The 17578-nt window shown below is 40.6% G+C and overlaps 1 protein-coding gene across 11 annotated transcripts in view; it reads left to right on the plus strand.

The window, feature by feature from the left end:
- The window catches only part of Thada (THADA, armadillo repeat containing), a 303931-nt gene that overhangs the window by 9281 nt on the left and 277072 nt on the right, over positions 1 to 17578 (plus strand). For all 11 annotated transcript variants that reach the window (XR_010052081.1, XR_005505507.2, XM_006239705.5 and 8 more), the window contains 8 exons: positions 2996 to 3183; positions 6640 to 6734; positions 7960 to 8180; positions 10332 to 11023; positions 11893 to 12044; positions 12619 to 12774; positions 13553 to 13675; positions 17043 to 17166. Coding sequence is in view for 9 of the 11 variants with exons in the window: in XM_006239705.5 (XP_006239767.1) it covers positions 2996 to 3183; positions 6640 to 6734; positions 7960 to 8180; positions 10332 to 11023; positions 11893 to 12044; positions 12619 to 12774; positions 13553 to 13675; positions 17043 to 17166 (1751 nt within the window). In the remaining 2 variants the exon portion in view is untranslated. The remainder of the gene's footprint in view (positions 1 to 2995; positions 3184 to 6639; positions 6735 to 7959; positions 8181 to 10331; positions 11024 to 11892; positions 12045 to 12618; positions 12775 to 13552; positions 13676 to 17042; positions 17167 to 17578) is intronic.

Raw genomic sequence — 17578 nt, forward strand, 5'->3', positions numbered from 1 at the left:
TAATAAGAGTCTAGTAGCTATCTTTTTTATTATTCTAGCTTTACATAGTCTGTGGTTTTTGAGTTTTTGTTGTGTTTCCACACTGTATGTCTGACAGGAAACTTCCTTTAGAGGTCGGTGATCCTTGACTGAGACTCAGTCCTTCCTAGGAAGAGGTCATTAAACATTGCTGCAAATCTGAGCACCTGGTTCTCCGAATCTAGTCTAGCTGGATGGTTCCTGGGGGATTCTTTAAGTCCTGGTCTGAATACTTGGGTAGTAGATCTATGACAACTGCATCGTCCAGCCTTTGCTTTAATATTCTAATTGCTGAGTGACAGCATAAAGCCAGCAGAGAGAGACCTTGGCATTTGAGAGCCACTGTGCACACATTTACCTACTTCTCCTTTCTGCAATATGGCATAGCTACTTTATCTATATGTATTGTTTTCCTGGCAGACACTTGGCTGGATTGTTTGTTTCTTTACCCTTCCCAGTCCACCTCCCCCATGCCCCACCCCCCAGTTCCTATATCCTCCCCCACCCCCCACCTCCCCAACCCAGGTCTCCACAAAGATGTCCCAACCCCACCCTACCCCTCCCCACCCCTCCCCACCCCAGAGAGATCAGGCCGCACTTGAACTACCAAGCATTGCCTTACGTTCTCCACCGGTGAGTCAGTTGTCTGCTGGCTTAAGTTGGTCTAGAGTGCTTATCGTTTCTATTTTCTGCCTCACCTCCGTGTCAACCGGCACTAAAGTGCCAGAGTTTTCTAAGCCTTTGGAGTTGTAACTCTGGTTACTTCTACTCTAGGTTTATTCTCTGTCTTGGTTTTTATCTTTCCTTCTGTTAAATCTGTAGCAGTTGCTCATATGCTTTGTGTCTTCTGAAATATTGATGTTATGACCTTGTGCCTTGTGTATCTCCTATGCCTGTTGGTATTTTAAACCCTGACTGCTGACTGGTTTAGGGGAGTTCTGCGATGAAGTAGAAGGATTAACTGTGTGCCCACTCTAATCTGAGGTCTTTTCCTTTATCTCTGTTTCAGACTTGGTTCATCTGCTGGATGAACCTGCACTTTATCTTGCTCTTGTTGTTCTATGTTGTCTAGGTCTTTGGTGTCAGCCACTGTCTACATAATATTTGGGATTTCCAGTTAGATCTCTTCTTCCTTAGTAGACTCAATAGTCAGTTGGTTCCTAGACATTTGACATGGCTATTTTATAGGTACTTCTAAGTCAATGTATTCCCCCCCGCAAAAATTCACTGTCTTGAGATGACACAAACCCCGGTAACTTCCACTCTATTTTCTGTCTCTTTGATACTTCATATAAATGAAATCATATAATCCATGAATATTCATTATATATTTGCACATGTATACATATATATTCATTATATATATTTGGGTGGTTAAGATGCAGTCTCACTGTGTAGTCCAGGTGGGCACTGTTTCATGATTTTCTTCTTTGACCTCCAGAGTGCTGCGTCACAGGTATGTATGTCACACTCTGTGCTGTCATGCTCAGCATGCTTCTCTGTTTGGGTCAGGCTGACTTCGCTTGGGATGTTTTCAAGACCTAGTTATATAGTAATGCATAGCAGAATTTTATTCCCGTTTATAGCCAAATACTTCACTGAGTATATATGGCACATTTTGTCTATTTGCCTGCTGACTTTTTGGCTTTTTCTACCTTTTGGTTGGTGTCTAATGCAGGTATAAACATTGGTGTGTACAAGAGTTTTGATTTCTGTTTTATTTCTTCTCCCCCACCCCTTATTTGTCTTTTAAAGTAGGGTCTTACTCTGTTACCTCAGTTGGCTTGAAACTCAACTGTAGTTTATGTTAGTCTCAGCCTCGTACACACTTCCCATACTTGGCGCTGCTTTCAATTCCTGGAATTATGTACCTTAGAATGGAATAGTTAGGTCTTTTGCTAATTTTGTTTGTTTCGAGGAATTTACAACTGTTTTTCCCTTACTTGAGCTATAACAGGATCTGTTCTCCCCTAATGAAAATAGCCCAAGAGGGACAAGTTTATAGGATGGGAGACCAGTTAGAAGCTATTGTAACCCAAAGGAGACATGGGATGGTCCAGGTCAGAGTGTAGCCATGGACACGATATGAGTCCAGATATATTTTGAAGCTAGAACTAAGATTTCCTTCCAGATGGGATAGAGAGACTAGGAGGCAAGTGTGATTATAATATTTTTAGAGATAGATATCCTAGGAGGTAGTGTGGGTTTGGAGTCAAATATAAATTTATACATTTTGAGATACCTATTGGATACACAAATGAAGATGGTGAGTAGGAAGTTAGAAGTGCAAGTTCGTAATGGGGGAGACATGGTTAGAGCCAAAATGTTGGCAATAGTAAGCATCCAGAATGTAATTGAAAGTCTAAGAGCTGTACGAGATCAGCATCGAGAGACAGAGTTAGATAGAGAACTGAGAACGGAATCTTGGGGAGCTTTGTCTGACATAGAGTAGGGCAGGCTGGGACTACATATCACTGTCAGAAGATCTGTTTATGTACCCGAGGCTTTGGTCCTTCACACCAGAGAGAAGGGGGTGAGGTGCGAGAGGGAGGAGAGAAATGGACATGTAGGTAAGTGGTTTAGGGAGAAGAGAACTATCTAGTTATGTGTCTGGGGACAAAGTCTAAGAGAGCATGTTGAAGGCAGGTGGGAAAAGAATGTGCAGATTGAGTGTTCACATCTGCAGTTGTCTCATCACATCTTTAGTTCTTCTTTTCAGACATTTCTTATCTTTGCCCTAAAATAGGGAATAAGGTTAGTGTGGCGAAAGAAGGAGGGCCCATCAAGGTAAGAGTATCAGGAGTTTACAGTTAGTGTCTGTGTAACTGGAATGCTTAGGCAAGTGGGAGATAGAGACATATGTCAGCTTTAATCCCAAATAGACGGGTGCTAGGCCATGCTGGTTTTAGAGGGTGGCAAGGGTGGTGACAGTTATATTTGAATTTCCTTCTGAAATCCTCTCTTTTCTTCTTTGTAGAAAATTTGCTGGAAATCATATTGTTCAAACACAGTTAATGAATGACTTGCTGGTAGGTGTTAGAGTTGCCATGACATTGGTACAGAAAGTACAAGGGCCCCAGAGCAACCTTTGGAATGATTCCAGCTCTCCCATCTGGCAAAGTATGTGTGGCTTGCTGAGCATTTTCACCAGGTTTTTAAATGATGGTAAGTGTGTCAGTGCTTAAAATGTGGCAATAACTGCCTGCCTGTCAGGTCTGCTAATACATAGAATTTAGATATGGGGCTTCTTGTCAGTCAGTGGAGAAAGGGCCTGGATTCCGTGATTTCAATGGTTTTTGTTCGCTTGGTTTTTGTCTTTTAAATATATGAGTTCAGCAAGGGAGGTTGAAGAACTTTTCCCAGTTTGCAAGTGAATGTGTGTGCCAGCATGTTTATTGTGAACAAAGGAGAAAAACCAATAGCCTCAGTGTTGAAAACCACAGACTTTAGCTTAGAAAGTTCTTGAGAAGTAGTTACCAAATTTAAGGAAGATTTGGAAAGATGAGTTGAACTTTTAGTGGTTTTATAGTCAAATAATGATTGTTGATTGTGGGCCTGGCTGCCTAATTCCTCATTAATAATCTCTTATGTCCATGAGAACTATACCACTAGGAAGCTAATTAAAAAGAAGTTTCTCTTCATGAGAATATTTAATTAATAAATTAAAATGAAGTAACACAAAGATTGTCACCTTTTGTAACACCCAGTGTTTGATGTGTTTGGCATCAGGCATCAGTCATCACAGAAACAGAAAACCAGACAAAACATGACTCTTAGATTCTTGTAGCTACCACCTGCCATCTTCCCAAAGGGGTTGAATTTGAGAGTGGTGCTGCCTGTTCGCAGGAATCAGAAGGCTGCATTGAATTAGATAGAGGAAAACCAGGAATAGACAAACACAATATCCTGGTTGAAGAAAACTGCAAGTCAGATGGGCCAGAGTTCCTCATCGGAGATAAAGACAGATAAAGGAAGAGATGGTGTGAGATATCTAAAAGACATTTAAAAGTGCCGTGGCTGCTGCCTTGTCTAGAAATACACACTCATTTGTTAAAGCTATTGGAGAATATGTCAACGTCAGAATAGTGTTCACTCAGAGTCGGAAAGGGAATTATGGTTGGGATAAGGTACATGGATAGATCGTATGGACTGGGAAGCTAAGTTCTCTTTTTCTGATAATGAGTTCAAGCATGATCACTTTCTATAACTTATTTAACTTTATGTGTATATAAAACTGTGTGTGTATATATGTATATGTATATATGTGTATGAGTGTGTGTTTATATATATATTCTTTTTTTTAAAAAAACCAAAAAGGGGTTTTATAACATTTAAGTATTACAGAAGTTAAATTATCCTTTCTCTTCATCTACTGTTCTGTGTAGTAATGTATATAAGAATTTAACTTAAATAAAAAACAAAATTAAAAAACAAACAAGTAAACAAAAACAAAAGCCAAAACAACAACAGCAGCACCTAAAACCTAATAACATGGGGCTGGAGAGATGACTCTGTGGTTAAGAGTACTGGCTGCTCTTCTGAAGACCTGGGTTCAATTCCCAGCAAACACGTAACAGCTCACAGCAATCTATAACTCCAGTCCCAGGGGATCCTATGCCCTCTTCTGTTCTTTTGGACACTGTACACACAAGCAGGTAAAACACCCATAAACATAACATTTTTAAAAATTAAAAAATGTAAAGAGAACCCAAAAAAGCCCAAAACGTTGGCTGGACAAGATGTCTCAGTGGGTAAAGGCCTTGCCACCAAGCTAGATGACCTGGGCTTGACCAGAACTCACACGATGGGAGAAAAGGGAGTTCTACAAGTTGTCCTCTGACCTTCACATACACACTGTGGAGTGCACGTGAACACACACACACACACACCCCCATACACACACCCCGAAACAAAACATGGGGACAATCATAACTTTATTATTAGCATTTCTGATTTTCTTTTTACCTTGGCCTTTTTTTGGAATTTAAAGGAAACTCAATTACTTGGGTTTTTCCTTTTTAGAATTTTAAATTTATGTGCATGTGTATCTGAATATGTGTGCAATGGCTTCCTGAGGAGGCCAGAAGAGGGTATCTGAGCCAGAGCTGTAAGTGGTTGGGACTCATCCAGTGTAAACTCTGGGAACTAAATCCAGATCTTCTCAAGAGCAGCAAGATGTTGAGCTGGCGTAACCTCTGAGCCATCTCTCCAGACCCTAATGAGTTGCTTTATCAAGACAGAATGTATAGACAACTTCTCACGAGATAGTTACCTTTTAAAAGGGAATTTGATAATCCGAAAAATGAAAGATTTTGGCAAAATGCAGAGACAATTTTAAAATGTTTTAAAATTTATTTGATTTTTGTGTGTGTTGTATGTGGTTATATGAGTTTATGTACATCATGTGAATTTGGGTGTCTGTGGAGGTCAGAATAGGGCAACAGATTCCTGGAACCAGATTTATAGATGGTTGTGAGCCTCCATTTGGGGGATACTGGGAAATGAGCCTAGGTCCTCTGTAAGAGCAAGTACTGTTTCTTGACTGCTGAGTCATCTCTCCAGGCCCAGACACAGTTTTAAAGAGACAGCTTATTTTCTGAGTGGTTGATGGGGCTTCACCAGTGCTATTCTTAAGGAATTGAAAGCTTTTTCTATTAATAAAGTACATAGTAAAGTGTAGCTTGTAACAAACTTGAGCTGCTGCATCTCTTCCTATATCATGAAGGTCAGATGCACATGGCCCAGAAACACTGCCGTCATTGTAGGACCAGCTTCTGCATTCTGCTGTAGCATTTTTCATCACGTTGGTGTCCACCCATATGTTTGTTACTTCCTGTTTTGGCATCTGTCTATTGTAGCTGCAGGCATCATGTGTTTGTTCAAAGTGGGAAGGCAGGACAACTACACTTTAATCAGGAAAAACTCTCAGCGTCCAGGGATTCGTGCCTGCCGTGCATTGTCCTGAACACTCTCCAGTGGCTGCCCTTAGTTGTGAGGAAGATTGTGGAAGCAAGGGTCCTGCTTTTGGCTAAGAATGTGGCTGCCAGAAGTCAGTTTTGTTTCCAGAGATAGAGGGCGGAGAGGATATTTAACTTACAGTGTCTCATACTCCTCAGTCTGAGTTGAATAATTCACATTACTGGAGGTTAATGTAATATGTAAAAAAAAAAAAAAGAGAGCAACTCAAAATTGTCTGGTCCCTTTGAATGCTGTGTCAGCAAGGTTTCTAGACCTTCAAAGCTCTCTAAGAAAAAGTGTGTTTTGGGATTCAGAGGCATCGGTGGTGGAAAGGGGCAGGTGTTGGTGTTACAAGTGTGCCAGAGATGTAGACAGTGAGGTTAAGAGTAAGATGTTGGGCTTAGCCTTTTTCTTCATTTTCTTCTAAACTTTATGACAGCTTGTCTGGTCTGAGTTATTTTTTCTCATTTAAAAGAAAAGAAAAGAAAAGAGAAGAAAAGCTGAGTTTCTGGGAGGTTTAAGTAACGTTTTTGGGATCTAGTTGCCTGGGAAATGGTCAGGCTAGAACTAGTGAGGCCTGCCTGATCCCAATCACTTGCTCTTTCTACCACACCAGACCTTTCATCCTTTAAAATGTGATGTTTGCTCTACCCTCCCCCATAGATGACCTGCTGCAGACTATTCAGAGTACGTCTGGATTAGCTGTTATTCTTTTCATTAAGACCATGTTCCGACCGTCTGAGAAGCTGCCTGGGTTGGTGAGTGCATCCTCTTTTTAGAATTTTCCTTCACTGAAATTAGATGGACATCAATTTTTAAAATTTAAATTTTTATTTATTATTTTATAGTTATTTATTTGTGGGGTGTATATGGGCACACATTTGTCACAGTGTGTGTGTGTGTGTGTGTGTGTGTGTGTGTGTATGTGTGTGTATGTGTGTGTGTGTGTGTGTGAGAGAGAGAGAGAGAGAGAGAGAATGGATAACTTGTAGTTGTTGGTTTATTCCTTCCTCCGTGTGGATCCTGGGTATTAAACTTAGATTGTTAGATTTGACATGTCTGTACTCGCTAAGCCATTTTACTTGCCCCTCAGTTTTTAAACCACACTAGATTAATTTTAAAAATTTTATTTGGCACAGTTGGGACTTTTACAATAGGTCTTTTCTCTTATAATGATGATTCTAAATACACAAATGAAGTGAGGACAGGGTGATCACAGCTGCCTGGACATCAGCTGTTAGGTAGCTGCTGCCAGCATGTCATTGACTGGCGCCTGAGTGTTTCTAGGACTGTTTTCAGGTCTGCGTATCAGCGTGTGTGTCAGTGTGGTAAGTGTCGACTGTGCAGTGTAATTAAATACGCTGTAATAATATTCTGATAGTCTTCTTTAAGAATAAACTTTGCAGTATACTTAATCATATTCTTTGTAATACAAGAGGCATATGAAGGTCAGCTTTTAGTGAATTTGTTCTTTAAGGAGAGTGTAATTAGGTAATGGAGACCACGCAGTCTTTTTTTTTTTTTTTTTGGTTCTTTTTTTCGGAGCTGGAGACCGAACCCAGGGCCTTGTGCTTCCTAGGCAAGCGCTCTACCACTGAGCTAAATCCCCAACCCCGAGACCACGCAGTCTTTGTATTGGCTGCTATCTGTCTCCCCTCCTCTCAGTATATTATCTAGAAATTCACTTTGTCTTTTAACCCAATTTTATATTAAACATGTCTGTGTTCTGAGATCATGCAAGATAATTATCCTTGAATATAATTGAGGTTTTTTTTCTCAGAACTTCTCTCAGAGCATCCTCTGCTCTCCCTCAGATGTTGACCTTTCATAGCAGCAAAAGGATGGATGTGCTTAGATCGAGGTGTTCTTACTTTTAAAGTTAATATAATAATTTCAGTGTTTATGCTTTTTCATTGTTATTTTTCCAGGAATATTTCAGGTTTGTATTTGAGATATTATATATTATTACCTCTTGTTCTCCAGATCAGCAGCTTGCTTCTCCAGTCAGCTGACTGCACCAGCATCCCTGATTGGCTCATGAGCAGCTGTAGGAGCCTCTGCTGTGCTGATGTGCCAGCCTCAGCTCTCCTGTTCCTGTGTCAGGGAACACTTGCCATGTTGGACTGGCAGGATGGCAGCATGGGCCCAAGCAGGGAGGCTTTGCTCTTGGATACTGTGCATGTTTTGTTCACCTTGAGTTCACAGTGAGTTTTGGTTTTGTTATCTCATATTTTGTTTTGTTTGTAAGACATTTGAAGGATACAACTAAGCGAACAAAATTAATTCAATTTAATGTGTTAGGCTAAATCCTCAATTAGAATTGATACTGAGAATAAAATATGCCTGTGAGAAAAAGAGCAGAGGTGAAAACAGAAATTACTGATGCAGCCTATGTGGGATGAACATTTCTTTTTTTTTTTTTTTTTTTTTTTGTGGTTCTTTTTTTTTTTCGGAGCTGGGGACCGAACCCAGGGCCTTGCGCTTCCTAGGTAAGCGCTCTACCACTGAGCTAAATCCCCAGCCCCGGGATGAACATTTCTAACATTCAGTATCTATGCTAGCTTATCTATGCTAGCTTTTCCTTTGCTTGTTTTGGGTCAGTCTCATGTTATCTTTAACTTTCTTACCAAGGCTGGTTTTGAACTCCTGATCTTCCTGCCTCTCCTCCCATAACGGGTATACACTGCCACACCCAATTTATGCTAGCATTAAAAAATTTTATTTTTATTTCATTATGTGCGTGTATGTGGTGGGTATTTGTATGTGTATGAAGTGCCTTGGAGGCCAGGAGAGGGCTGTGGACTCCTTGGTACTAGAGTTACAGCTGGTTATGTCCTGCCTGGCATGGGTGCTGGGAACTGAAATTTGGACACAGTATGTACTCTTTTCTCCTGAGTAGATCTTCCACTTGGGTCACCATTTTAAAAAAAAAAAAATGACCCTATTTCATTAGTTTCATGAATTCTAGGTAATATAATGTGTTGTACACATACATAGTATTATAAAACTTGGATGAGGAAAGTGAAGTTTAGACAGTAAATGCTCATTGATGAGCATATCGTAATAAGTTCTTTACAGAGCTGAGGTTTTTTTTTTTTTGTGTTTGGCCATTGTGGATGAGGTGAGCAATTATTTAAAATGTCAAACAGAGTGTGCTGGGGTGGCTTAGCTATTAAAAGTTCTTACTACTGAGCCTCAGGATCTGAGTTTGGTTTAGTGAACCTACACGGTAGAAGGAGAAAGCTGACTCTTGCAAGCTTACTTCTGACCTTGGCACACGTGTGTACACATGCAATAAATAAATACATGCTATACAAATAATAAGGTTTTTAAAGTCAGACCAGAAATACAACTTAATAGCAGTAAAGTATTACTATTATGATAAGGAAGAAGCTCTAAAATAATTTTTACAAATTGGAGACACAGTTTATGTACTGTAAATTCTCAAATGTAAAGGGCAGGATTCTGCGTCTTTAGTATGTTCATGAAATTGCACAACCCTCAGCCCAGTCAGTCTCAGAATGTCTCCCATCTGCTAGATGGGCCTGATGGTACACTTGGGAGGCAGAGGCAGCAAGATGAGTTTGAGTGTAGCCTAGTGAGACATTGTCTCTAAATAATATTTTCATCATGCTAAAACAATAGATACCCCAGGACCAAAACATGATTCTCCAGCCTTTCTCAGCTGGGCCCTCAGGTTATTTTAAAATCTCCATGAGAGGCCAGGGAGATGGCTAAGTGGCACAGAGCACATGCTGAGCAAGTGTGTAGACCTGAGTTCAAATCTCAAGCTGCACGTGTGTCTGCGACCCCAGCATTGGTAAGTGGAGACAAGTAAATCCTGAGAGCTTGCTGGCCAGCCATCTTAGCTGAAATAGCCAGCCTGTAGGTCAGTAAGAGACACTGTCTCAAGGAAATAAGATAAAGAGCTCTAAGAGAAGATGCCAGATATCTCCTGTTGGCCTCTGTGCATGCATCTGTACACCCACTGGAATGCATCTCTCTCCTCCCTCTCTCTTCCCCCCTCCTCCCTCTCTCTCTCTCTCTCTCTCTCTCTCTCTCTCTCTCTCTCTCTCTCTAGAATACCTGTGAAACTATCATCACAGTGAAGATAATGAACATTTCATTTATTCCTAAAGGTTTCCTTGTATTCATTTTATATATATATATTTTATAAAGTAAATAGATTCATGTGAAAATTTCACTTTCTGTTTGGCCTTACTTGTAATTTTGTTGTTGTTGTAAATTTCATTAAATATTTTATCCATTCTTTGTATTTAAAAGTTGTGATAGCTAACTAATTTCTTTTACTTGGTAGTTTATAATAATATACATCACGGTTTATTTTTCTCCAGGATTAAGGAGTCAACACTAGAAATGTTCCTGTCTAGAATCTTGGCATCTTGGACCAATTCAGCCATACAAATCCTTGAATCAAGTTCCCCAAGCCTAAAGGATCATCTGAATGGGGATTCAAGCATACCTAGGAGACTTTTAGAATATGTCTATACACACTGGGAACATCCATTGGATGCTCTGAGACACCAAACCAAAATCATATTCAGAAATCTTTTGCAAATGCACCGGCTCACTATAGAGGGGGCAGATTTAGTCACTGACCCCTTCTTTCTGGAACTGACTAAGAGTCTTCTGCAGTTGGAATGGCATATTAAAGGGAAGTACGCTTGCCTTGGCTATTTGGTTGAGAGTCTTGGAATTGAACATATTTTGGCAATAGATAAAACTATTCCATCTCAAATCCTAGAGGTGATGGGAGACCAGTCATTGGTACCTTATGCAAGTGACCTCTTGGAAACCATGTTTAAAAATCATAAGAGCCATTTGAAGTCCCAAACTGTCACCAATACCTGGATGGATAAGTGGCATGAGACTTGGGTTTTTCCTGTCCTTTCTGTACTGTGTGGAGGAAACTTGGATCAGAGGTCTTATGTGATTGATTATTACTTGCCGAGGTTACTGAATTACAGCCCCGAGAGCCTACACTACATGGTGCAGATTCTTCAGACGCCTATTGATACGGAAACTGGTGAGATAGTTTTTGTTTTATTAATTTCTATTTAGGCTACTTAAATGTAAGCCTCCAGGCAGATGTTTGTCACCTTCTGGTTTAAATTTCTCCCCTCTCCCCTTCTATAAGTGGTGAAGAAAGGTATTAATGACAGCCACTTCAGATGGATGCATAGATTAAAATTATCCTTTTTGATAAAGAAAAAAATATATATCCTTGTATGCAGTTTAAGAAACTTTGAACTAACTTGGTTCTGAGAGGAAATTTTGATTTCCTTACAAAAACCACTCTGTTATTTAATAGTCTTTTGACAGTTGTTCTTGCATTTTTGAGCGAACACTTGAGGCTTTGGAGACGAACCTGTTCTGATGCTAGCTTGTTTTTATTTTTATTTCGTTAAGGCTCCTATGGCCACAGCATCCGGTGCCTTCCTTAGCAGCTAATCAGCAAGTCTCTGTAGTCCACATTTTGTTCTTTATAATGAGAACAACTAAAAATGTGTTAAGGTTTAGTCTTTATTTTCAAGAATAAAAAGTCTTTGAACTGTTACAGTGTTTCTACTGTTCTTGGGTAATTGTTTATAACTTGATTATTTTCTTCTAATTCATATATGGTGAATTTTTTAAGTGTTAAGGCCAAAAGTTAAAGTATTAGAAAATAAGTTATGATTTCTTTAAATTAATAAGATAATTGTGCTTACTTGGAATTATTGGCATGAACAATTATTTTCAGTCATTTTTATTTTAGAAAAGCACTTTAATTCATGCTAGAATTTAAAATTTAATGTAATTGGATCATAAAAGTTGACATGTCATAGTCATTGCATAGCACAGGAATAGTCTTTGCCACTGTAATTTTGGAACAAGAATAGTCTTTTCTCCTTGTAGGGTCGTGTAATCACAGAGGGGCTTTGGGAGCTTTGATGGCATGTCTACGAACAGCTAGAGCTCATGGACATCTTCAGTCTGCAACTCATGCCTGGGAGAACCTTGTGTGTAGTGCCAGGGTAAAGCAAGGCTTAATTCACCAACACTGCCAAGTAAGGAAACTTTGGTTGCATACACAGTTCCTAATAATCTAATTGCTTTAGGAGCCCCGCTAGAGGCCCCTGAGTTGGACCTAGCACTGCCAGGAGCCCCTTAAAGAGACAGTAGAAAGTGTCATCCCTGTACTCAGTCTGTGCCATGTCTGGTAGGAGCATAGACAGCGTACACAAAGAACCTACAACTGGGAGACACAACCCACATGTCAGTGTGCCTGGTGAGCTGGTTTATCTCTAAGGCTTCCAAGGGCCTGCTAGTATACGGTGTCTGGCTAGTGTGATCTGAATGGGAGCTTTGGAGGTCTGGAATAAGGTAGCACTAAGAGGACAAGAAAGCAGTGAGACGTTGGCTTCTGAATTTGTACAGGCCCCGGTTTTATGCATGTAGTGAGGTGGTTTTATAGGATGTAGGTAACTACAAGGTGTTTTGATTAAGAAACCTTTCTGAGGTATATGTGGGCAACATGAAGTGTACTTTTTTCTTCGGTATTGTACAAATATCACATGTTATAAGTATTTTAGGCTTTTCTTATTTCAGAGAGCAATTCACGTATTGTTTCATGTATTTTAGGTGCGGATAGACACACTAGGCTTGCTTTGTGAAAGCAGTCGGAGCACAGAAGTGGTCTCCAGAGAAGAAATGCAATGGGTTCAGTTCTTCCTCACGTACAATCTCAACAGCCAGTCTCCAGGGGTGCGGCAGCAGATTTGCTCGCTCCTTACAAAGGTAGAATTTTGCATCAGAACGGGAAAATAGTAATTGCTCTAGAAATTACTTTTTACAAAGGTCCCAGATTTGGGGAGAGTGTAGAATGGTTGTGATCCTGAGCTACTACTGTCTTCACAGCTTCAGTGCTTGGCTCTGAGGGGTTAAAACCAGCTCACAGAGTTCTTTCACTTGGGTGTAAAAAAAAAAATCAACCCTGACCTCTTAAAAAGTATAATTTTAAGCATTTTATTCATTTATTTAGAGGACAGGTGTGTATCCCAGGGTGCAATTATGGAGGCCAGAGGACAATTTGCAATAGTTGGTTCTCTCCATTTGCAATGCGGACCCTGGAATAGACTTAGGTCGTCAGGCTTAGTGACATGCACCCTTACTCACCAAGTTGTCACACCAGCCCCAGCTTGCTCAGCATGGGGTTCTTAGAGCATAGGTGGTGAGAAGAAAGCACTGGCGATGGGGAAGGAGCACCCATGAAATGGTGATCTCTTGAGAAAGTCACCTTGGATCAGTCCCATAGCACATCTGTGGTAAGGAATGGGTATGGTATAGAAATGACTCTCATGCAGAGTCGCACCAGTTTAAAGGGAATGGGAGAACTGCTTTAATTCTGGTTGCAGTAATACGTTGTTTTTGGTAAAAGTATAAAAAGTCAAAAAGAAACCGGATTTCAATATTTGAAAACCTAGACACTCTGTTAGTCTTAAATTGTTCTTGCAGTTTGATTTAGTTTATTGTGTGGTTCACATATATTAAAAAAATGTCGTTTTCTCCCTAAAAGTTGTTTTGTAGGATACAAGAAAGTTCTCAGGTACTGTATAAATTAGAGCAAAGGAACTCCACACCAGACTCTGAGAAGCGGTCCACCAGAGAGCAGCCTTCTGTCTCTTTACAGCAGTATAAGGTAGGTGATGTGCCCCACATGCAGGGCCTCAGAAAACACACTGTGAGTAAGCACTAGAGGGCAGCAAACAGAGGTCAGTCCCTTGATGAATAGTGGCTCTGTGCTTTGTCCTCAAGCTGGGAGTTATATATCCCTTCTGGCCTTGGCTAGTCTTCTGCAGGTAGCCTGAGTTGTGGAACCTAGGCAGTACTTGACGACTGTGACAGAGTGATGTAACTGGGCTCACCTCAGTAGTTCACTTCTTGTTGGGCCAGTTTACTTGTTACTTAGATATTTGGTAGTTGCTGTCTCTAAATTCCGCCTCTTCACATGGCCTCTTCAGAAGACACTGCTTGGGCTATGGCTCAGATGGACAACTTTCAGTCCAGTCCTCTCCTCTCCTCTCCTCTCCTCTCCTCTCCTCTCCTCTCCTCTCCTCTCCTCTCCTCTCCTGTTCTCTCTTCTCTGTCTGTCTGTCTGTCTGTCTGTCTCTATATGTGTATGTGTGTACGTGCCTGCATGTGGAGGACAGAGGTTGATAGGAAATGTCTTCCTTGATTGCTCTCCATCTTATTTTTTGAGACAGGTTTCTCACTGAACCTGAACTTGTTGATTGGGCTAGATTGGTTGGCAGCAAGCCCCAAGCATCCTCTCGTCTCTAACTCAGGACTGATTTCAGGTGTGCATCGCAACCCTGGGCTTTGGGTGTTACGGACCCAACTCAGGACCTCCTGATTAAATAGCAAATACTACATTGACTTACCCATCCCCCTGACCTCCTGTTATGTAGGTCAGTCAAGGCTACATAGTGAGCTCTGTCTCATACAACTAAACTATACAAGTAAGTCAGAATCGCCAAAACAAACAAAAACTCCAAACAACTTGGTTTTGAGGATTAAGTGAGAAAAACCTTTTTAAACTTTACTTGGCTCACCAAGTAAAGGGGATGGCTAGGCCTAACATCTTGAGTTCCATGCCTAGAATCCATATGGAGATGGCCTACTCCTGAAAATTGGCATCTGATTACCACATGGGCATGGTAACATGTGCTGCCCATGTGTGAATACACACATAATAAATAAATAAATTAATTAATAAAAATTTAAACAAGTTTCACTAAGAGCCATAAAAAGTGGTTTAGAGTGTATAATGAGCCCTGTCCTGTGTGTGTGAGAATGACATTTATTAGCCTCTCTTAGATCATTGCTGGATTTGAGGAGATATCTGTCTGTCTGTCTGTCTGTCTGCCTGCCCCCCCCCCCCCACTTCTTTCTGAAAGGCGTGACATGGCATTCGTAAAATGACACTTAAGCCTTTAGGAACATAAAACCTCATGTGTGGATTGAGATTCTCAATTTTCATAAAAGCTTGTGTTTTAGTTTTTGCTTATGGATCTTCCTTTTTCCCTTCTTTGAGACAAGGTCTCACTGTGTAGCCCAGGCTGGCCTCAAACTATGTATGGTGCCCCGTCCTAGTTTTCTGAGAGCTGTGAGTATAGTTATGTGTACCATGTCCAGCAGGTAGGCATTTTTTAAAAATTTGGCCTTAGAGTTTTAATCTGAGTCACTCTGTGGTAGAGTGCTTTCTTACTGTGCATACAGTCATGTGTTGCATCCCAGGCTGGGTGTGGCTCCAACACATGGCTATGTGGGGTACATACACTTGAAGTGGCAGCACATGCCTGTTTCAGCACTTATAAGGCGGAAGCAGGAGGGTCAGAAATAGAGGTCACCCTCTGCTACATAGCAAGTGTAGAACCAGACTAAGATTCATCAGGCTGTTTCAGTAACATAATATCAACCGACAAAGGCATGTATTTACCTCCTGTGAGTATGTGGAATATTGCTCAGGACTGGGGGCCCTGTTCTCTAAATATAGCTGAGAGAAGGAACCTGTTTAAAAGTACAAATGATAGTGTACTTAGGATAAGTCTTAAAGACTTAATGTGAACATTGTTTTACTTAATATTTAAAATAGGGTTAAATAGATATATTTTGGATAGGCATTCTAGTCCTTTGACATTCCAAAGAACTATAAACTCATCAACAAATTCTTAGGGTTCATGAGGGCCTCCAGATCAAATCTAAGGTTGCCTGCCTACCAGAAAAATGAATGTTGGGGTCTTGTGTTCTTGACTGTCATTTGGGGCTTGGCTGCCTTCCAGTTGCTGTAAAGCAGTGTCAGGATGCATGACAGTCACCCCTGAACTTCTCAGTTTTTCTTTGTAGTTTATGCTGGGAATACTGTTTTTAAATTAGCAGAGGAAGAGTTGATGATACACAAAGAAGTAGTACTTTACTTTGGGGAGGAGGGGATAAGAAAGACTCATGTAGCCAGGCTAGCTTCAAACTCAGTATGTCCCTAAGATGACTTTGAATTCTGATCCATCTGCTTGGAGTGGAGCTAGAACTCAGCTGTGTGCCCACTAGGAAAGCACTTTTTTCAGAACTGCATATTCCAGCCATCTTGCTTTTTGATTAAAAGTTTTCTTTAAAGAAAATCATTTGTATAAATAGAATGGTAGAGTATGAATCTCGGGAGGCAAGTAGAAAACAATATTTATTTTTGTATAGATTGTAGCACAGTCAATTTAGTAGTCTTTATTGGCTATTTCTTTGTTTTTTTCTCTAAAACTTTGGAAAGTCGCATATCTGATGCCTGATGTCCAGGGGAAGTTAGCATTCATAAAGCCCTGCCGTAGACAGAGCTGAACTAATGTTGTTCTTTCTAAAACCATGTTGCTTGCCTTGTTGAATCTGTGAGGACAGGGTTTATTAAGGTCATGGTGTAGTTTGTGCCTGACCGTTTCATGTTGCTGTATCAAGTGCTTGGGGGAGGATGCTTTGATAGGATCTAGGTTATGAAGAAGAGTGTTAGTGACTAGAAAGACCAAACAGCAGAGTTAAGGTCAGCTTTGACCAGGTCGTGCAATAGCGGAGTGGTGAGCCAATGTAGAAGGAACATGTGGTTAGGAGTGAAGGCAAGACAGCAAGCTGAGAAAATAAACCTGTAGCCTAACAGTGACACCATGGAAACTAATAGTTTAAAAGTGATTTGATTCACCCCTGACAGAATTAATCATTTTCCTGGGGTTGAAGTCCTCTAGACCTCATTACCTTCCACCAGGCCTTGCCTCTTAAAGCCCCCTTCCCACCTGCTGTTATACCATTCCACTGGGGGTCAGACATGAAGCAGACGAGTCCTTATGGGATAAACTGTCCAAACTGTAGTAGGTGTCAGGCAGCTAGGATAATCAAACAGCTAGGATAGCTTCAGCAGCCTTCACCCTGAGTCAGATGTAGCAGAAGCACTTACTCCTGAAGGGACCTACCTGACCAGCTGCCAGTTAACTCAATTATACTTAATTGTGATATGTTCTTAATTTTAGAATTTCATGTCATCTGTTTGCAACATTCTTTTTGAAGCATTGTTTCCTGGATCTTCCTACTCAACTAGATTTTCAGCTTTAACCATTTTAGGATCAATAGCTGAAGTGTTTCCTGCTTCAAAAGGTAAGCTTCAGCAGTGTCTGGGACACATACACTTCGTTAGCGTATTGCTTTGTTTGAAATTGGATTGTACTGTCTGTAGATTCCCTTCAGTATGTAACTCTCATTTGTACATAGTTAGACTTGCTAGTGAAGGGGAATGAGAGAGAGCTGTCTCCTTTTCCTCACTGTTGCCAAGCACATGCCAAACCTGGGCTCTTGTGTGGCCTTCTTCTCACACACCAAGACTGCCCGTACTCCCCTGCTGTGTTTATTTTTCCTGTTATAAGTGAGGGCTTCATCTGTTACATTTAAAATGAAAACCATAATGACTATTTTATATTTAATATATAAGGTGAATGAACTTTTGTGGTTAAAATGTGGTTTCTCACATATGCCATCTACTTGAAGATTTCTACACTTTTAGAACTGACAT

This window comes from Rattus norvegicus, chromosome 6 (assembly GCF_036323735.1).
Source record: "Rattus norvegicus strain BN/NHsdMcwi chromosome 6, GRCr8, whole genome shotgun sequence".
Lineage (NCBI taxonomy): Eukaryota > Metazoa > Chordata > Mammalia > Rodentia > Muridae > Rattus > Rattus norvegicus.